We start from the raw sequence: 19,567 nt of genomic DNA on the forward strand, positions 1-19,567 counted from the left end.
ATATTTGCAGATCATAGGCACGGAAGGAATTCTGAAGATAGGATGAGCTCGAGTTGGGATGGGGGTTGCTGAGAGCAGAGCGGGATCACCTCCGGTATGATGGTGCTTCTGGACAGCAAGGAGCACTGCGGATGGAGTTTTGGACCCGTTCTCTCAGGATTTATGAATATTGGCAGTTTTCTGGAATCCCTTCCTAGTTAAAATGCAAGGCAATTCACCACCTCCAGAAGCACTAATAACAGAAGCACTGCTGCTTTCGAGCACTTACTCTTCGCTAAGCACTGATCAAAGCACCTTCCACCACTGTCCTCATTCAGTCCCTGTACATGTGGCTTGACACGCAAACCAGGTGAAGACACGCCAGGCCAAAGGCGAGATGCGACAGGAAAAGCCCCTTTGCCTGCACACTTCTCAGCTCTCGCTGCGTCACATGAAAGCATAAATCTGGTTTGGGGAAATGCAGCTTTTCCTAAATTGAGCTTTTCATAGACAAGCCATGAAGTTAAGGGAAATTAAGAGAAAGTCCATCCACATGCAGGCATCTGCCCAGGCTTCAGAGATCAGGATACTCAGCAGCCAGAAGGATCTATCTTCTCGTCCATCACAAGGGCGGCCATCTGCTACCCCTGCCATGTCCTGGGAAGCCAAGGACCAAAGGGTGAGGAAGACACTTACCACACATGGAACTTGTGTTTTAAATGTAATATTACAGATGGATCCAGACGATTCATGAGAATTGCAGAATGTACGTGGAAAGGAAACGGGGTGAATTTTTTAATAGTATCATTTTCGAATGGAAAGCAATGCGTCCTATAGGTTAAAATCCAGCCAGTAACCAAAGAGTTCTATTTCTGAAGCCAGGTCACTTATATTTGGATTTTGTTACCTCAGGATTGCTCAGAGGCTTTAACAAGTCAGACCACATAGCACATCTATGCCCTGAATATTTGGTAATAGTCGATAAGACTTGTCTTATTATTGACTTTGGAAATGTTTTTCTTTTTTTTTTTTTTAAGAATAATTAGCGTGGTGACAACTAGCTAATTTTCAATTACTACACTGACTCTGCCTAGTGAATATGCAATGCAGATTTCTTTTTGTATGATGAGATAATGTCCATTTTTGTGGCCAAAGACACCTAGAGGAAAATGCCCATGTTTGTAACCCATACCACAGAGGTGAGGTTGTTTCTGTTAAACCACATCCAAAAAAAAAAAAAAAAAGTGGTCAGAAGTCTTCTTTAATAATATCTGCTGGGGTTTTTTTTTGTTTTTTTAAAAATTTTTATTTATTTATTTATGGCTGTGTTGGGTCTTCGTTTCTATGCGAGGGCTTTCTCTAGTTGCGGCAAGTGGGGGCCACTCTTCATCGCAGTGCGCGGGCCTCTCATTATCGCGGCCTCTCTTGTTGCGGAGCACAGGCTCCAGACGCGCAGGCTCAGTAGTTGTGGCTCATGGGCCCAGTTGCTCCGCGGCATGTGGGATCTTCCCAGACCAGGGCTCGAACCCGTGTCCCCTGCATTGGCAGGCAGATTCTCAACCACTGCGCCACCAGGGAAGCCCTATCTGCTGGTTTTTAATTCAAAACAAAAAACAAAGGAGACTCACAGTGCCTCTTGTCTTATACAGGAGAGCGGACACAGGAGGCCAGATCCCTTTCTGGGCCACGTACTCAAAATCTGAGCAAGTCACCCTGCTGTGCTCCTGGGACGCGGAAGCTGCATCTTCCTCCCCATCAAGAGAGTCTGGGGTCAGGACTGCTTCCTGGGCATTGGTGCTGTGGTTTTGTGTCTCGTGTCTCTCACTGGAGGGCTTCCCTGGGATGCCACAGCAGTGGGGTGTGCTGAGCAGAAATAGGCAACTCCTATGGTTTTTCCCAGTGAATCATTCCCAAGCAAGACAATAAGACGTGATGACTTTGAACTAAATCCAGAGACAGTATAACATGGAATAAAATGGAAACTCTGAGCAGGGTTTCCAAAGTTTCCCTGCCCGAAATGAAGTGATTGTTTTTTTGTTTTTTTTTTTGGCCGTACCACGTGGCAGGCAGGATCTTAGTTCCCCGACCAGGGATCGAACCTGCGCCCCCTGCAGTGGAAGCTCAGAGTCCTAACCACTGGACCACCAGGGAAGTCCCTGAAATGAAATGATTTGATATTAGAATCTGTTTTTACCTTCTGATTACCTATCAACCTGAATCCAAGTTTTTAAAAGTTATTCACCAAACTAAATTCTAATACTTCCACAGGGAATCAATCTAATAACACACATTAGACTTTAATCTTTAATAATCTAAATTAGATCTCTAATAATCTCAATTAGACATTTCAACTTTATATTCATCTTTGTAGGAACTTCTAAAATAATACAGCCATATGTGACACAACATTCTTTTTTTAAAATCTATTTTGTTGGAGTTGATTTACCATGTGTTCATTTCTGCTGTACAGCAAAGTGATCCAGTTATACATACATATACATTCTTTTTCAGATTCTTTTCCATTTTGGTTTATCACAGGATATTGACTAGAGTTCCCTGGCGACACAATATTCTTTAATGTTTTAACCCACTCTAGGAACACATGCTTGTTTCAAAAACTAGCATGATATGCATTTAAAGCCAAAACCTGCCACTTGAAGAATTCAGGGGTCACGACACACAATTGTCTTTGACTGATCAGAACATCACATGTTTTGATCTCAAGTCTGGACCCTTCTGTCGACCAGCATCGCATCCCCAGGTGTCACAGGGTAAATCAGATGGGGGCAATGGTTGCTTGATTGACTTCTGAACCTGGCCCGATGGAACAGCAAGATCCACGGGAGCCAGGAGCTGAGATGCTCGGGGCCCGCTGGGTAGTGGAGCCACAGCTGCTCTCCCCAACCCCCCATGGATGCCCCATTTTCCTTGCTTCTCTTTTTTCCCCTTCCCGCTCCTGCATCTGCACCCGATCATAACATATGCACACAGTCATTTTGTGCAACGACTTCTTACACTTTTCTTCAAGGTTGCCAAAAATATGTAGGTGAACCTAGAAGAAGAGCCAAATCACTATAGTCCCTTGATGCTGAAAGAGTCTGTGAAAGGAGATTTGAAGTAAGAAGTCCTTGTTCTCCTGAGGGAAATACTACGTGGAGATATATAATTGAAGGATATGCCAAACTACCATATAAACAAGGGCAAATCAATATATTGTAGCCAAATGCAAAAATATCAAACTGGCACAGAATGAAAGAGATCAGAATGAAAGGATGTAGACAGGAATGACCACTTTCTGTGTCCAAACAAATAACTGGGTCACGTAAACCCCCTCCAGACAGACATGGTCTCAGTGCTTCTCATTTAAAGAGTGTCAGCTCAGATCCAGAGCCATTTCTGTGCACTGTTGTACACGTACAACTGTAATATCTATTTAAATATCTAATAGTTCTGCATACTTACGGCAGGTATCATCCGCCTGAGAAAGAGGACCGTCTTACTCACGTAACAGGACCAGTGCAAATCCTGCCAATGTGCAAATTGGGGGGAAAGAGACCTACAGATGCTACTCTTCTCCCTCTGGAGCAAACTGCTAAGCAAAAGAAGATTCAATGTCTGAGTGAACAGACTTTACTTTTCCATGGAGAACGGATTTCTCCTTTCGTTTCAAAACTCCATCATTAGAGTACATGATTATTTTAAGTAAATGGCTAAGTTCGGTTGAAAATATACACACATACACAGTAGGTGGTGTGTTGTTCTGCTCATTTTGCTGGCGATACAGACACAGATTTGGTCAGACACGGAGCCTTTATCTGCGGCTGCTTTGGGCTACTGGATGGTAGACTTGGGGTAATTTTTAGCTTTCTGTATTTTTCATAATTTTCTGCAATAAACATCAAATGCTTTTGCGATCAGATTGGAACATTACGTTTCAATGTACAGTTTCAAAGAACAAACCATCGTGTTCTTGAGCAATCTTTCATCACTCTGGTTTAAAACAGAATATTCAAGGCCGGTAGACTTTTTAAACTGTTTTGTGATGTATTTTCTGAGAATGCAACTAAATAAAATTATTCTTCTCTGAATTGTGGTCTATTTAACAAATCAATTCTTGAGTCTACAAAAGCTGTAGTAACACACAACTAGTTTATTCAAATAGATGAAAAATATGGGGTACAGTTTATGCTTCATCATTCAACTGCACAGATCTGGGAGTTGGCTAACATTTCAGGGACCCTGAATCCCAGCTTTAGGAACAAGTTTATTACCCTAGCAGTTGGCACACCCCAAATTATACCAAAGAATAGGTTTATTCTCAAGCCAGAGTTCTGTATTAAGTACACTTTGAGTTTACCACACTTTGGAAAACATGCACTTTTCCCAGAAAATGCTTTTAGTTTTAATTAAATGTCAAAGGCTGCGGAGGAAGAGCAGTCAGTTTGTAAACTGGTTCGTCTGAGATTCTGAAGGAGGACAAGCCACTGCTGCTTTGCTGTCACTGAGGCTCATCTTCCCAGTTCCTTCCTGACAAAAGACGCTCGCCGCTAGGGATGAGCCCAAACCCTTGACCCCATAACCTCCCCATGCACTTGGGGCCTTCCAGCTCTATGTGGAGCTAACACAGCATTAACACAGAAGCCCGAGATTCCTTTCAGAAATGCTCTGTACACTTGGGAACATAAATCCCCCAGAAAAAAAAATGACTTACATTCACAAGTATGTGAATCTGATGGCATATTTCATAAACAGGCAGGATACTTGGGCTTGCCTTACTTCTGTTTAATGTTAGATTGCTGCTATGGCTTAGTAAGATCAACTCCAAATGCCCCAAACAGAGGAGTTTGTCATAAATGAATAAAACTGGGGCCCAAGAAAGACTCAGGTAATATCGGCCATAAGAAATACTGGGGGAAACAATTTTTCTGTTTTTGTGGATAGCACTTTACTGCCCCCTTTTGCACTTTCATATCAGAACAAGTTTCTGCCCAAACTTATTCTGAAACCAGAGAGATAGTGGGGTGTCGCTATACGGGTGTCAGGCGGATACAGAATTAGGTTACCAGACACCACGCTTGGAGGAACAAGTAATTACCTTAAAACTTCAAGTAAATGCACCACTATCTTCTCAGTGGCTTTAAAGCTCCAAGAAATAAGGTAGTAATTGGAGGCTTTAATTGGCATTTTCTGCTGTATGGGTGCTGGGACGATTGTCTGTTTTCACAGGTGCCCCTTCTTTCACACTTTTCTAAAAACAAATATCATCTGCAACATGAAACTGATGTATTCAAGGAAAAGAAGAGGTGCCTAAAAGCAGGCTCTACAATTTAGACCATTACAGGGTTCCAAATCTGAGAGCTGAGAGTGGGGGGCAGGGTGCATTTCAAACTTCACACCGACAAGCAGCATCTTTTCAAGGCAAGGAAAGATGAGAAGCACTGAAGTTCACAGGTGTTGTGAGCCTCTAGGTCCCTGATCCGGTTTTGCAACTCTGCCCGGGGAGGTGGCCTCTTCATCTGTGCAGACACTTGGAAGAACCGTAAACTGCAGCATGAAGCAGAGTTTTATTTATAAAATTCTGATCTGCAGGGACAGCGCTCAGGGGCCCCATTCTTGGCCCAATGACCTCCACCTGCACTGGGCAGTCTGTGTGCCCTGAGGTGTATCCTTCTATTTCAACTTAATCCATTTCCCTCTGTCATTCTACAATTACCATACAAGTCAAAATAATATCAAATTTCACAGCCTACAATGCTGCACAATGGAATGGAAGCTGACTCTTTGTGATGTTAATCCTGTTTGTTATTTGCGATATAATGCTCAAAACACTGGTGGCTAAAGTAAATTTCATTTTCCAATGCTCAAAGATAAATAAGATGCTCACCGTTTAAATTTTCGTTCAGGAAAATAACACAAGTATGTATTTAATTTTTTTTATCCGTACCATAATTTCCACTGTAACAAAACCCTCCAATTCACAGAAGGATCGCCTGTAACGAGCTGACGCTGGAATAGATATCTTCATTGGTAAGTCAGACTTTAAGCATGTGATGGGCAGAGATCATCGTTTTCTTTTCCCAGGTTCACAGAGACTAGTTAATCTCTGGCATGGAATTAAAAACAAAAATCAAGCACCTACTTCAAAACAAAACAAAACAAAAAATCGAGGTCTTTATTTACGAAAGTGATCCAAACATCTCCTCCCTCAAAACTTTGCAAAAAAAAAAAAATCATGCCATGAATGTCGTAGCTAGCTGAGGCAAAAGTCGGGGGGGGCTGGAAAAGGAGGGCTGAGATGCCGAGATGTGCAGTGGGAAAGTGGCTGGGGAGTGAATCCCGGAGGCCAACCTTTGTCATGCTGGCCTGACCACGCACCCCCATCATCCAAACGGGGATTTCATAACCCTCGGGGGCAAGAGACGGTGCAAGCTTCTTTCCCAAGTGTAATTTGTTTGCACCTGTACTGTCTTGTTCCAAACCATGCTCTTAGCAAGAGTCTACAAAGGAAGGTGGAACTCTCATTATTCATAGGTGAGGCCCCAGAAAGAAAACTGGCTTTCCTAGAGAAAGAGCTGGTTCTCGGCTGTTTTACACCTAAGTGTGGACATCCCTGTGCTCATCCACCTGAGTGGGAGCCCTGCAGGGAGGAAAAGCATGTGGACATGATACAGAAAGAAACGGACTGGCGTTTTAAGAACCTGAAGAAATGGACTTAAGATCTTCGCGTGGTATTACAATCGAGCGCTCAGGAGCACCTTTTCCATCAACCCTACTCATCTCTTTCATTTCCATCAACACTTTTTTTTTTTTTTCTTTTTTCAAAGAATCTTGCCTATTTAGACAGACCATTCACCCATGTTTTATGGGTGAATGACACCTCTCCTTTTGGTGGGGAAAACAGCCCTGAAAGAAAGTACAAGTACCAAGGGGATGTGATGTCCGCTCTCCAGGTTGGAGTGTGACCCCAGGACTGAGCCTGTCCTGTTCCCCGCTGGACCCCGGGAACCCCACCCCAGTGCCTTGCGTCAAATGGGTGTTTGTGGAATCATAGAAGGAGCACTTTCATAAGTAAGGTTTAAAAAAAGAGACGAGACTCTAGTTCTCTCTTGGTATAAGCGGAGATCCCCCTTGCCAGGCAAGCATAATCTACCAACACAATTTATACGGCTGTGCACTAGCCCTTCACAGCGAGCTACCCGGCCGCCTTCTGGACACTTCCTTCTTCCTGGCTCCAGAGAGGGTCAGGGACGGGTCTGCTGTGGGCGGGTGACAGCAGCCCTTCCCCTGGACCTCTCCTGGCTCTGCCACAGCCCAGAGAGCAGGGGCAGGAGACAGAAGAAAGAAAGCAGCTCCGCAAGTCAGGTCTGCGCTGTGAACGTCAAAGAGGAGGAAAACCCGGACTGGGAGACTGACTCCTACACAGATCGTCCCCAAACTGCATAAAGCAGGAAAAAAGAAGTGAATGGTGCGCCACTGTAACTTTGAGGACAATACATTTCCTGCTCCGTCGCCACAAGCAGCCTGGAATGAGCCTGACCAAAAAACAAACACAACGTTCAACACCCTGAGTTATTCAGGCTGCTACTGAACTCAGGGAGGGGAACTGGACCTGAGGAGGTAAGAGGATGCCCGAGGCCCTCAGCTCTGAAAGGAAGGAGGACCTGGTGGTGTGAGACCCCTGAGGGCTGCAGGTGAGCAGACCCTAAGCCCTGGGGGGATGCAACCAGCGGCTGCTCAGGAGTCAAGAGCACCCCAGGCCCACCTATCCTCCCCGCCCTGCTTCCTGAAACAAACTGCTCCAAACTCGCAGAACATCAAAAGCCAGATGGGCTACACTGAATGAATCCACAGGCAGGGAGCCAGAAGCCCAGTTTGCTGTAGAAATAGGCCTGGACTTGATTTGAGTCTTCTCAGCTCTGACAAGCTGGAAGCTGGCACAGATCCCCAAATCCAAAATAAAATGGCATTTAATTGTGACTGGACTCTAAAAAAGATGTCATACTATCTCCTTAGCTTGACACACGCGTGGCATCGAACCTCATGGAACTCTCCTCCGAAACCTGACCCTGTCTTCTCCCAGCAAAGAAACAATCAGATGTTTCCATTTTTAAAACGAAAATGTTAAGGGTCAAAGGAATAACATGCAATAAATGCATTAATATGATAGACTTTCATAACTATCGAGTTTCCACCAGGTAGAACCTCGTTATCAAAGATTCAAAGGATCCATTTAGAACCGCATGCCCATCATAGGAAAGATTATAAATCAAGGTGGACAAGGGAAGAATTATACGCAAAACCTTCTTTTAATCCACCTCGTATGTACTGCTTTGAGCAAACACAGGCTTCATTTAATTATGTGATTTCTAATCACTCCATGCCACAGCATAAGAAAGAGAGCTGGAGAATTACGAGGAAGGATCCCGGAAACAGCATACTCAGGTTCAAATACAGACGGTACCCACTTATTAGCTATATGACTTTGGGCAAGATAATGAACCAGTCTCTGCCTTGGTTTCCCCATTGGGGATCATGAAAGTATCTCCCTCAGATGGTTATTATGAAGGTTTAATGAGTCAGTATTTGTGCAGCAGTTGGAACAGCCACTGGTCCCTCGTATGTGCTCTATACCACTGCTGTTAAATGAAACAAACCGTGTCCACCAGGTAAGGAGGTTTCTTAATAAGAAACAGCATGTGACGTTAATGCAGAAAGGCTACACTGGTCACCCCTATGGGTTGCCTTCGTGTATTCACTGAACAACCCAAGCCCTTACTGTGCCCTGCACATAAAGGGGATGCAGCCCAGGCCCTCCCCCGTCCACGGTGGAGAAGCTGAATGAATTCAGGGTTACAAATGTTACAACAAAGCATCAGCGTAGGAAGCAGAGGAGAGAGCATCTAATTTGGCAGCTGAAGGGAAATAAAAAGGTGCCTCTTGTAGCAGAGAGGTCTGCAAGAATGAGTGAAGTCTGGCAGCTAAACAAGGTTCCATATAACATCGGGGGCTTGAAAAGGCACAGGTGCCACGGCATAATCTTTACTAGCATTTTATTTATTCTGCATTTGTATGTAGAAGGCAAACTGAACCAGAGACAGGCACACAGTAGATGCTCAATTAACTTTCAACAGCAAGAGGTGACATTTATTGGTTCGTTGTGCTAAGTCCAGAGCTAAGGTCTTTAAAATCCTGACCACAGTTTTATTGCTTTTCTTCAGTCCTGTTAAGATTACTGTCCCCATTTTAGAGACGGGACAAGTGAGAGACACGGAGGATTCTGCTCCCAAAGTTACACAGCTAAAAAAATGACAAACCTGGGAGTAGGCTCATACAGCCAGATTCCAAGGCACGTCCTCTTCACTAAACTAAAATAGCACTGGCCCGGCTCGCTCTGCTCAATTGAACTGCCTGACCTTTTCCATTATCAGCACAGACCTTCTGAAAACCAAAAGGTACTGCTAATTCTCATGAGGATAAGGCGGCTGAAATCGCTGGCGTAGCTCTCCCACAGGGTCTATTTGTTCATCTGTGGGAATCTGTCTTTGAGCTCTGCTCAGACGTAGGAAACAATGTAGATGATTACAGAAGTACAGTGTAGATACTCACCTCCCGTACCTGAAATGTGTTTCTTTGACTTGCTTACTGTGGTTTTTGTTTCGGAGCTCTCCCTGGACCGCTGTCTCTCCTGCCTCAGTTTCCCCTCCCCCGGGAGGAACTCCGTTCCCCACCTTCCTCCGTTCTCACGGCCACACTTGCCACGCACCACGGCACAGAATGTGTTTCCTGCACCAGGGAGTCCCCCTACTCCCTTAGGATTTAAGCCTCTTGAGGCTAGAGATCGCTCTTCACTGTATTCTCAGAGCTTAGTGTAACAGAGGTCACAGTTCATAAATGCTTGTCCAACAAATCAACGAATTATCTACCGTCAACAATCAACCAAGCAAGAACGGAAGCCGAGAGTAGGGAGGCAAGGGCCACGGATTTCTTCAGGAATCCACAACAGCCTTTAAGAGGATGATGATCTAATCTTGAGTCGTTACCCAAAAAAAGTTGTTACCCAAGAAAATGTGATCCAGGGCAACAGTTCTCAAGGTGTGGTCTCAGAGCAGCATCAGCTGAGAGCCTGTTAGAAATGTGAATTTCAAGTCCCACCCAGACCTCAGGAATCTGGATCTCTTGGGGGGCGGGCGGCAAGCCTGTTTTAACAAGTGATTCTGATGCCCTGAAGTTCTAGAGCCGCGGGGCTGGAGGTAGATCTCCAGTAGCAGGTGATTTGTTAATGGGAGCGGCCAGGAACAGACATCTGGGCTGTGTCTGCTCTTCCGAGTAATACTCATTGGATGCCAGTGCTCGCCGGCAGAGACCGATGACATGAAAGCCTTCTGGAGCCTGCCTCTTAGGGATAGGCAGGGTGGTGAAGGGGATTAAGACCTGCATATGAATCATGACCGAGCCATGTACCATGTTCCTCCAATGCCCTCGGTATTTAACTAAAGTGCCGTGGGATTACAGAGAAAAGATTTAAAGAAGTTATGTTTGATCTACACCATAAAGAGAGAGCAGTCATTTCAGGGAAATCGTGAACTTTAAGGACAGTCCATTCTCATGAAGATCCATTTTCCCATAGACAAAGGGGGATGCAGGGCTTAGGAGAGCCTGTTTTTATCTGAAATGTACCCCAAATATAGTTCTGGTAAGCTAAGTGAAAACTGGCATTTTCTAACTTCTTCTGCAGGTAGATGCATTCTGAGCGGGACTTGGACGTAACTGGCTCAGCCCCACTCACTCATCAGACAGTTCTCATTCAGGACACATGTTTCAGACCAGAGTGAGCCACCTTCACAGGGGGAAAAAGCAAGGACCGAGATTCAGAAGCATTTCAGTAGGTGGTGGTGTCACGCTGGACCTCGGGTTCCTCAGCTGGAACACGAGAGGCTGGAGTGAGTCTGGAAGGTGGCATTTCAGACACGGGCTCTGCAGGTCAGAGCTTCTGATGTGCACAGGAGTATGTGGGTAGCACTCATCACTACTCTGGCGGGATACGGGAGTCATCAGTATGTGAAAAGCACAGAGTAATGCCTCAGAGGCAAGAGAGACGTAACTAGCAAGTACTGGTAGAAGGATCCAAGGACCGTAATTAAAATTGGATGCAACCAAACGTGAATTGAGAAAACGAACTGGATTGTTTTAAGAGTTTCATATAGAAAACATGAAGAAAATGAAGTTTTCAAAGCACGGTTCACGCATAGCCTTCTGAATGCTTGCCCACCACTGAGCAGTTAGAACATTTACCTACCCATGCTCTCGAGAATGGAAACAGCAAACTATTAACACTTCACTACTGCCAATTTTTTCTTCATATTTTGTTTGTAGGATTACTAAGAGTAGAAACAACTTGTTTTCCTTCAATGGCGCTTTCTCCTACTATGGTTTTTCATTTGAAACCAGCACGTCTGTGTCCAAAACCACAAAATGCTTTGGACTAGAATTACATATTTGATATCTATACATGAAAAGGGAAATAAAGAGCCTCTGCTGATTCTCTGCAGGAGCCACAGAAATTGGTGCACCTGGCGTTCAGTGTGCATGGAAAACATTTCATAATTTATCGCCTACTCTTTTCACTGGGTCGCCGGATCCAACCATCCTTATCCCTAATGCTCCTGCGATAGGTTCTTGCAGGTAGAACGCAAAGCTACGTGTTGGACGCTGGTTTGTAAACAAGTGGCAGGACTTTCCTATATCATTTCTTTAATCACTTTAACCCTGTTCCTCATAGAAAGCTGGAGGCCAGGGCAATTCAGCCCCTCCTTTTGTCCTTTGCCTACCATAAATATGCACCAGTCTGCATCTGAAAGGCGGAAGGAGGCCGCAAGCTTGCTGGACATTTATCATGCTCTGTTCCCTGCTAACAAGCAAATACTTTGGCTGAATGGACCATTAGCAATCATTGTCAGATGTAGAATGCAAGGTGCTGGGATGTGACCAGCTTGTAAATTAGGGAGTGTCCGTTCTCTTTGATGAATCTGGACAAATGCACTGGATCTTTTGATATGTTTTCTGAATTAAATTAGAAAGGAAGGTAAAGTAGCTGGCACTGGGTAGGGCAGGTCTCTGTGCAATGTTTTAAATGTTTTAAAATGGTGAAAGCGACACAGTAATGACCAGAAAAACAGGCAACAAATGCAATAAATCCATAGCTCCAAACAGTTGAGTCAGCTCTCTGAGAATTAGGAACGAAATCCACGAAATGGGTCTGAAATAGAATATTTAGGATTTAGTGAAGATCTTCAGACATAGAATGTGTTCCTCTAGAAAGTCCCCATGTTGCTGTTCAGAGACCAGCCCTGAATCCCCTCCATCCACGCCAGCAAGACAGACACTTGGGGTGTTTGTAAGCTTTCAGTATTGTCAGCGTCTTAAGAGTTCAGACTTTCCTAAAGAAATGCTGGGACTTTTCTAGGGCTCCAAATAGGGGGCAATAAAGCACAAATCTCCTTTCCGGCTTGACGCAACTGCAATGCCACTCTGCCCGGAACCCAATGACAGCTTCAATGGCTGATTTTGGGTAACGACTAAAATGGAAAGTGTGGACGGCCAAAACAAAAGCCCAGCTTATTTACAAGGTTGTTCAGGACAGAGGGCAATAAGATTCAACAGCCTGGCGAGCTTCTGCTGTTTTTAACTTTCAAGCTGGCAGCACTCACACTTTTATAATCCTATCGTTTACACGAAAGGGGCCTGTCCCATTCAGCTCAACTCACAGGAGTGAAACACCATCTCCACAGGGCCCGTTGGTTTGGGCATATTGGATTACTACCGATTTGAATGAAAACTCAATTCCCCCTGTTATTTGTTTTATTATATGTTTTTTTCCAGGGTGGGAGAGACAAAACTCATAGAGGAGAGCTCTCTGGCAGAGGGAGGGGGACAACGTATAATGTTTACCTCGGCTTCTCCGGGGCTGAAAGATGGCTGAAATCAAAAGGTCTGTGTTTTCTTTTCGGATCCCTCTGGGCCTACCTAGCTCCTCTGGGCTCTGTTCCTTCCCAGCAGGTCCCTGCCCGGAGCCCGAAGAGATGAAGGCAAGCACCGCCAACTGCAGCTAATCCTACAGAACGGCCGCCACTGTCAGGCCAGGAGCTAAAAAGCAAAACCTTGCAGGCCTGAACTAACTGCAGTGATCTGAAGTTTTAATCAGCCCCCAATCTCAATCTCTGGAAAAGGCAGTCAATGGAATCTACCTTTGCCATATTATCCGCCACCAATGAGCAAGAACTGAGCATCTTTTCTTCCCGGCTTCAACCATCCCGGGCCACAAGTGGGGCTTTCATACTTTCTAATCCGAGTTTCCAAGTCTGTGTGGCTCACACATAATAGCCAACAGCCTGGAGCAAGGGCCTTCCTTTCTACACCCTTTTCAGAGACATGTCATTGCCCACATCCAGCTAATCTATATGTTGCCATGGCTTCACCCTTTATCTGCCTTTACATCTTATGAACTGCATGGATTTACCACATTATTTTTATCTGAAAGACAGAAAATGGTGGTTTTATTGCCATACAATCAGATTACCGCTGCTAGTTTCTCTATGCCTTTTTACCATACTTCAATCAAAAGGGATCAGTTTCTTTATACTCTGCCCTTGATTTACATTACATCTGTAAAGACCCAGTCTGGGTTGTAATCCCCTTATTAACTATGACCAGGGTTGATTTGCCTAAAAATAAAAGCAAATTGTGTCAGACCCTTTCACTTTGTTTTTGATTCGGAACTACAAAATGGATTACTAAAGAAATCTTCAGAGTTCACACGGCTCGTATAGTACTGAATTTAAAATGAGAATTAAACAAGTCAAACAGGAGAGCCATGTCCACGGTTTACATTTTCCATCATGGGAGAAGGGCTGAATTGCTTATGTCTTTGTATTCTTTGGCTTTAGAGAGACAATGAAGCCACAGGAGTTTTTCCAAGCTGCTCGGAACCCTGTCCCATACCCTACCCTTCCCTCTTTGCTTTTCTTCTACCCTTCTCCCAGCCTCATTCTAATTCCTCCCCTAAAAAAAAAAAAAAAAAAAAAAAAACTGGTGTGGAGGGGAGCTCTTCCCTGAAAGAACTAATTCCCGACTAGAAGCTTCTAGTTCTATGGGTTCTGCATATTTTAACCAAAATATTTTAAACAGTTGAACACTCCTGTTTAAGGCTCTACTCCACCACACAAAGGGCGAGCTCATAAGCAAATCTATGTAGATATATGGTAGATGACCTGAAAAACAGGCTCTTTAGGTCAGCAGCCAGCGAAGGCGGAGATTGGGTGGGCCCGAGTACCATTTCAATGATTATTTTCCTTACAAGAGCCCTTCTTTTTGTCTAATTTGCAGTGGGAGAGTTTAAGAATAAAGTTGTCATGAAATGCTCAAGAAATGTCCTTCTTAGATTTTTTTTTTTTTCTTTTCTGACGAGGGTCTCCCGTCTGTATTTCCTTCCCCCGCCACTCCTATTCCTGTGACGCGTCCCTGCAGTTATGCTGGGATCTCAAATCATTGCCCATTAGGTGACCTCGCTGGGGACCGCTGCCGGATGGTGGGTGTCACCCTCAACCTCCCTGGCGCTACCTGAAGCATTTCAGTGCAAGGCCAGGTAGCATGCCCCTCTGCGGGTAATTCTCACGCTGACCCACCCACCAAAGGATTCCTCTCTGTAAATTTCCAGATAAGAGGTTTTACCGATAATTACTCTAAACATACCGTTTACTCTCCAGCTGACTCTGTATGGAGAGAAACCATGCCCATCGGCAGTTCTCAGCTGGTCTGGGCCTTGATAGCTAAGCTACCTGTCTCCCCGCTTCAGCCTGGGAGTCAGGGACACTTCGGAATGCTGGAGTCATTTGCATTTCTTTGCATCCTGGGACAAGCGTCAAGAGCTGCGCTTTGTGAAAGATTTAGAAGCAAGTGCTTGACAGAATCATCTTAACCTCCAGCTCCCGTTTCTGAGGCTCGAAGCTGTAATTGCCGAGGTTACAAAGTACAGTCCCTGGACGCACGATTCCCAAATAAATTCTGTCCTCGTCTGAAAAGACGGCTCCCAAACATGTTGTGCGACCTCGCGGCGGTCCTGTCTTTGTGCTCTCCCCGCTCAGTCGTCCCGCGGAACAGCGACAGTCCATTACCTACAGTTTATCATCCTGACAAAATGTGAGGAATGTGAATGTGAAAGCACTAACAATTCCACCCCTTGGTGCTTTGGGCTTTTTTTCTCTCTATATTAAAACCGACAAGATTAACCCAAACGCAAACTGGGGAGCACAGTTCAAGGAGCTATTCAATCCGTGTTGAGTGTGCATTTGTTTACCTACAAAAATAAGAATTTCAGACACAATGGAAGGCAGGCTGGCTTATATATGGTACTGAATGGACTGTTTAAACAGCACTACCCACTGTAGTTTATTTTATCAATCTCTGACAGGTCCATATTTATTCAGAGCCTGACTGTGGTGGAGCCCACGTATTATAGGTTATCTGGATATTATCCAGCCATTCTCTTGTATCAAGGCAATCAATACCAGGAATTCACCATTATGTAGGAAAAAATGACCTGGGAAAAGCAAAACTCTTGGTTAACTAGTATATGGTGCCTAGGGAATAGCACCCCTAGACATAAGAAATGAATGCTCTGCTGAAATTTTCAACAAAGTCAGTGTAATTCACTCTAGAATACCATACCAATACTTTTTTTAAAAAGAGCCAACCATTTTATTTTGGCAAAAACATCGTGCTGGAAAAAAATTGTTCTACTGAAATGCTAAGCCAGGCTTTGCTTTTCTCTCCAGAGTTAAAAAAAAACAACAACAGAAAAACAGGAAAAAAAACCAACAAACTACACAACCTGAATGGCTACAACTGACACAACTCTTCCAGAACCCATGGGTGCAGTGATTACCGTTTCAGTACTTGGAACTTCTTCCCACTACTGCAAAAACTCTCTGGAGTGGGAGAGGCAGACAGTGTGATTAAAGTAGTTATGGAGACGGTGAATTTACAAAGGATTTTCTGGACCCTGTATCCAAACAGCTGCTGCTCGCCCCCTCTTTCCACCACCTGCTAAAAAAGCTGACCTCGGAATGAAACAAATCTAATTACTGATGGCTGCTTCATTACAAATGAATTGTTCCACAGTTCCGAGGAACTGATGGGCAACTTCAATGCCTTTGATTACCTTCCTGCCCCATCCCATTTACTGACCGAAACTTTTCCCTGGAAATAAACATGAAACTCCCCCAACAAATAGGGCAACTCCTTGGCACCGGGTTTTTTGGGTTTTTTAAAAATTCATTCTCAAACTTAGAAAAGGCTCTGTCATATCATTCCTCCAGGAAGAAATCTTTCTGATCTCTCAAGCTAGCATTCAGCTGCATAACTTTGTTAAGCAGATCTTTTCCAGGGGACAAATTATCCCTTCCTCTAGGCCAGCCATTACGTGCGAATTTTAAAAGAAATTCTACTCTTGAGGGCAGAAGTAATCACGCCAACAGCAACGTCGTCTGTGCGGGGAGGGAGGCTTCTCCAAAAGCAGGCCTCCAGGAGGGTCTAAATCAGTAGCCACAGCTCAGAAAAACAGCCCGACCCTCACAGGAGGCTAGTGAGTAAATATCAGGTACTCCCCTCCCCCAGCGCACGAGGGAAAGAAGACATTGGTGTCGAAACCTTAGGCTGAAATAATGACTGCTCTACCTTTTTTTTTTTTTTTCTCCAAGTAGGTATTTGTGATCCTACAAACCAGATAACGTCTACTGAGCCGAACGCTTAAGGGATTAATGGGAATTTCTTTAAACAAGATAGAAATGTAAAAATTAAATCCTGTTGGGGGGCGGGGAGGGAAACCCCAAACCAGAAAGCGGCTCCCGAAGACATTCGGCGAGCGAAAGCGCCAAGCGGCGCAGAGCAGGAGGCCTGGGGGGCAGAGGCGCGGCCGGCGCGGCGAGCATCGCGCAGGAAAGAGTGACCCCTGGAGGCAGAAAGCGAAGCCGACGGCTCCCCCGGCTCCCGGCCCGGCTCCCGGCCCGGCTCCCGGCCCGGCTCCCGGCCCGGCTCCCCCAGCTCCCGGGCCGCAGGTCCCAGCCCCGCGCTTTCCCGCACCACCCGGCGCCTCACGCTGCGGTGGTGGAGCAGAGCCGTCACTGCCGCGACTTTCTCAGCAATTACGATGATCTTACACCCAGGGAAAAAAAAGAAGTACATCCAAGATCAGGCTCCAGGGAAGGAGGCTGCATTAAGTAACTTCTACACAGGAGCAGTGTTGGGAAGTGCCAACCAGCATCCTGAAAGAATCTCTGTTTCATCCCATTTACAGCGGTGACGTCTTTCGCCCTTTAATAGGGAATTCTTGCTTAACATGTTGGTGAATTTGAAACTGACCACTCTTAAGAGTGGATATAATTATTTAACTACGATGTTATCTTTAAATCGATCCCCCATCCCTTTCTTTCTAAATCCATGGCCGATTTGCTCAAATTAAGTCATTGATTTTGCTTTTGACAAAGTATGAACAGCCAATGTCTTCATACTTTCCCCAAGTTTCCCAAGGTTAAAATTCCATGATTCTGTAAAATATTTTTGACTAGGGTTCGAAATGTATCCCCAGAATGAGGTAATATGCAACCCTGAATGCACAGATGACTACGAGTCACGGCCATATGTATTTATGGATGGATCGCCTCTTCTAAATTCTAAATGAACTCTGGTTGCTCGGACTGAAAATCTCCGCAAGGCCTGGCTTTCTCCCGGCTGCACTGTTTGATAAAAGCAAGTCGGATCCAAGGATCCCATTCCCGCCCAGGCTCCCCAAGCGCGAAGGCTTCAGGAGCTGCGTCGACTGGGCAGGGCCTTAATTAAGCTTTTGCAGAAAGCGTCTCTAAAAAAAATCAAGTTAGCTGTCGGGGCCACAGAATTCGGGGCCATCGGTTCAGAAGCGAAGGGAGAGGCCGACCTGCAGAGGGTTCCCCGGGAGCCGCCTAAGGCCCGTCTCCCGGGCGAGGAGGAAAGGGCCCGCCGCCCGAGTTGTCCCGAGCAGGCGAGCTCCCCGCGCACCCCGCGGGCAGGCGGCGCGGCGCCGAGGCGCGCGAGCTCCGGGCGTGCCAGGGAAAACAGGCTCCCTTCTCCGCGGGGCGCTCCACTGCCCCCGGCCCGCGCTCCGCCGCTCCTCGGGAGCGCAGCATCGCTGCCTCTCCGGAGCCCGCCAGCCCCTGCGTGCCGCTCAGCCTGTTGGTGGCCCGGCTTCCCGTCCTCTGGAGGAAGTGAGGGTCAGGCCTCGCCATCGGACACCTTCCCGAACGCGACACCCGCGTCAACAGAGGCTTTTTTTTTTTTTTTTTTTTTTTAGCGCCGGGGAGCTCCCAGGGGGAAGGAGGACGAGGAGAGCGCCCCTTAGGGCCGGCGCTCCGGCTGGAAGGCCGAGCGGAGTCTCCACGAAGTAAAATGTGGTGGGGGACCCGGGGGCGCGAGGAATCGAGGGTCCAGAAACAGGCTCCGAGGCTCCGCGGCCCGACCCTTCCTCCCGCCGGGACAGCGCGACGCGGAGGACCCCGGGGCGGCGATCGAGGGGGGTCGTGGACGCGACTTACTTGGAGTTCGAGGAATTCCAATAGATGGGCTCTAAAACTATCGATCTGGAAATCGCAGTTCTGCATAAAACCATCAAAACTCCCCAGCAGTACTTCCACACGGAGTCCCTCCTCACGGCCATGGCCAAGCCGCTCCCAGCTCCGCGCACTCCTGGCGTCGGAGGAACAAGGTGCGGGCCGGGAGCCCCAATCCTCTGGGCAGACAAGGGAGAGACTGCAGGCAGCTCCGGGGCGCGCCGAGCAGCTCCAGCGGGCGCCGAGGCCGGTGGCGCTCCCCTCGGGGCCCTCAGAGCGCGGGGCGGGAGCGCACGCGAGGGGCGCGGCGGCGCGGCGGGCTCGGGGCTCCGGGGCGCCGCGCCGGACGCAGCTCGGACAGCCGGCTCCCGTGCGGCTCCAGGGTGCCGGGCGCGGGGCGGCAGGGAGGGCGCTCGGCCGGGACACAAAGGCCAAGGCCAAGAGACGGCTCGGCGGAGGCGGCGGGCCGCCTCGCACTATAGATCCAGGGGGGCGGGCAGCGGCCCGAGCGCGCGGGCGCCGCTTCGGCGCGGTTCCATGTCCCGGAGCGCGGAGCGCGGTGCGCGGGCGGCGAGGGGCGTCTCCGGGCGCACAGGAGCCTCCACAGTCCTCGCGGCTCCCAGCCCGCGGAGCAGGCAGGAGGGGCTCGGTGCTCGCCGCGGGCGCCGGATGCGCGCGGGCCTTTGTGTGCGGGGAGGGCGCCGGGACCAGCTCCGCGCGCGTCTCCTCGCCCCAGCCACCGCCGCCGTCCCCGCCGAGGAGAGTCAGCTCAGCCAGCGCGCTGTCAGAGCACTATAAACGCGGGGCCCCGCCCCGCACCGCTCAGCCCATTGGCCCGCCACTCGGCAGCCGCGAGCCGGTTGGGCGGCCGGCCGGTCCGTCAGCCGCCCCCGCCCGACATTGGGCGCCGCGAGGCGGGGCGCCGGCTGACAGGTGAGCCCCGCCCCCGGTCC

General features: G+C 47.4%; 1 protein-coding gene across 1 annotated transcript in view; it reads right to left on the reverse strand.

The window, feature by feature from the left end:
• EFNB2 (ephrin B2) overlaps positions 1–19,379 on the reverse strand; it is a 63,937-nt gene extending 44,558 nt beyond the window's left edge. The window contains exon 1 of the mRNA XM_082365805.1: positions 18,600–19,379. Coding sequence (XP_082221931.1) covers positions 18,600–18,721 — 122 coding nt within the window. The 5' untranslated portion in view covers positions 18,722–19,379. The remainder of the gene's footprint in view (positions 1–18,599) is intronic.
• Between the last annotated feature and the right edge of the window lie 188 nt (positions 19,380–19,567).

Source organism: Balaenoptera borealis (genome assembly GCF_965194805.1).
Source record: "Balaenoptera borealis genome assembly, chromosome: 18".
NCBI classification, from domain to species: domain Eukaryota; kingdom Metazoa; phylum Chordata; class Mammalia; order Artiodactyla; family Balaenopteridae; genus Balaenoptera; species Balaenoptera borealis.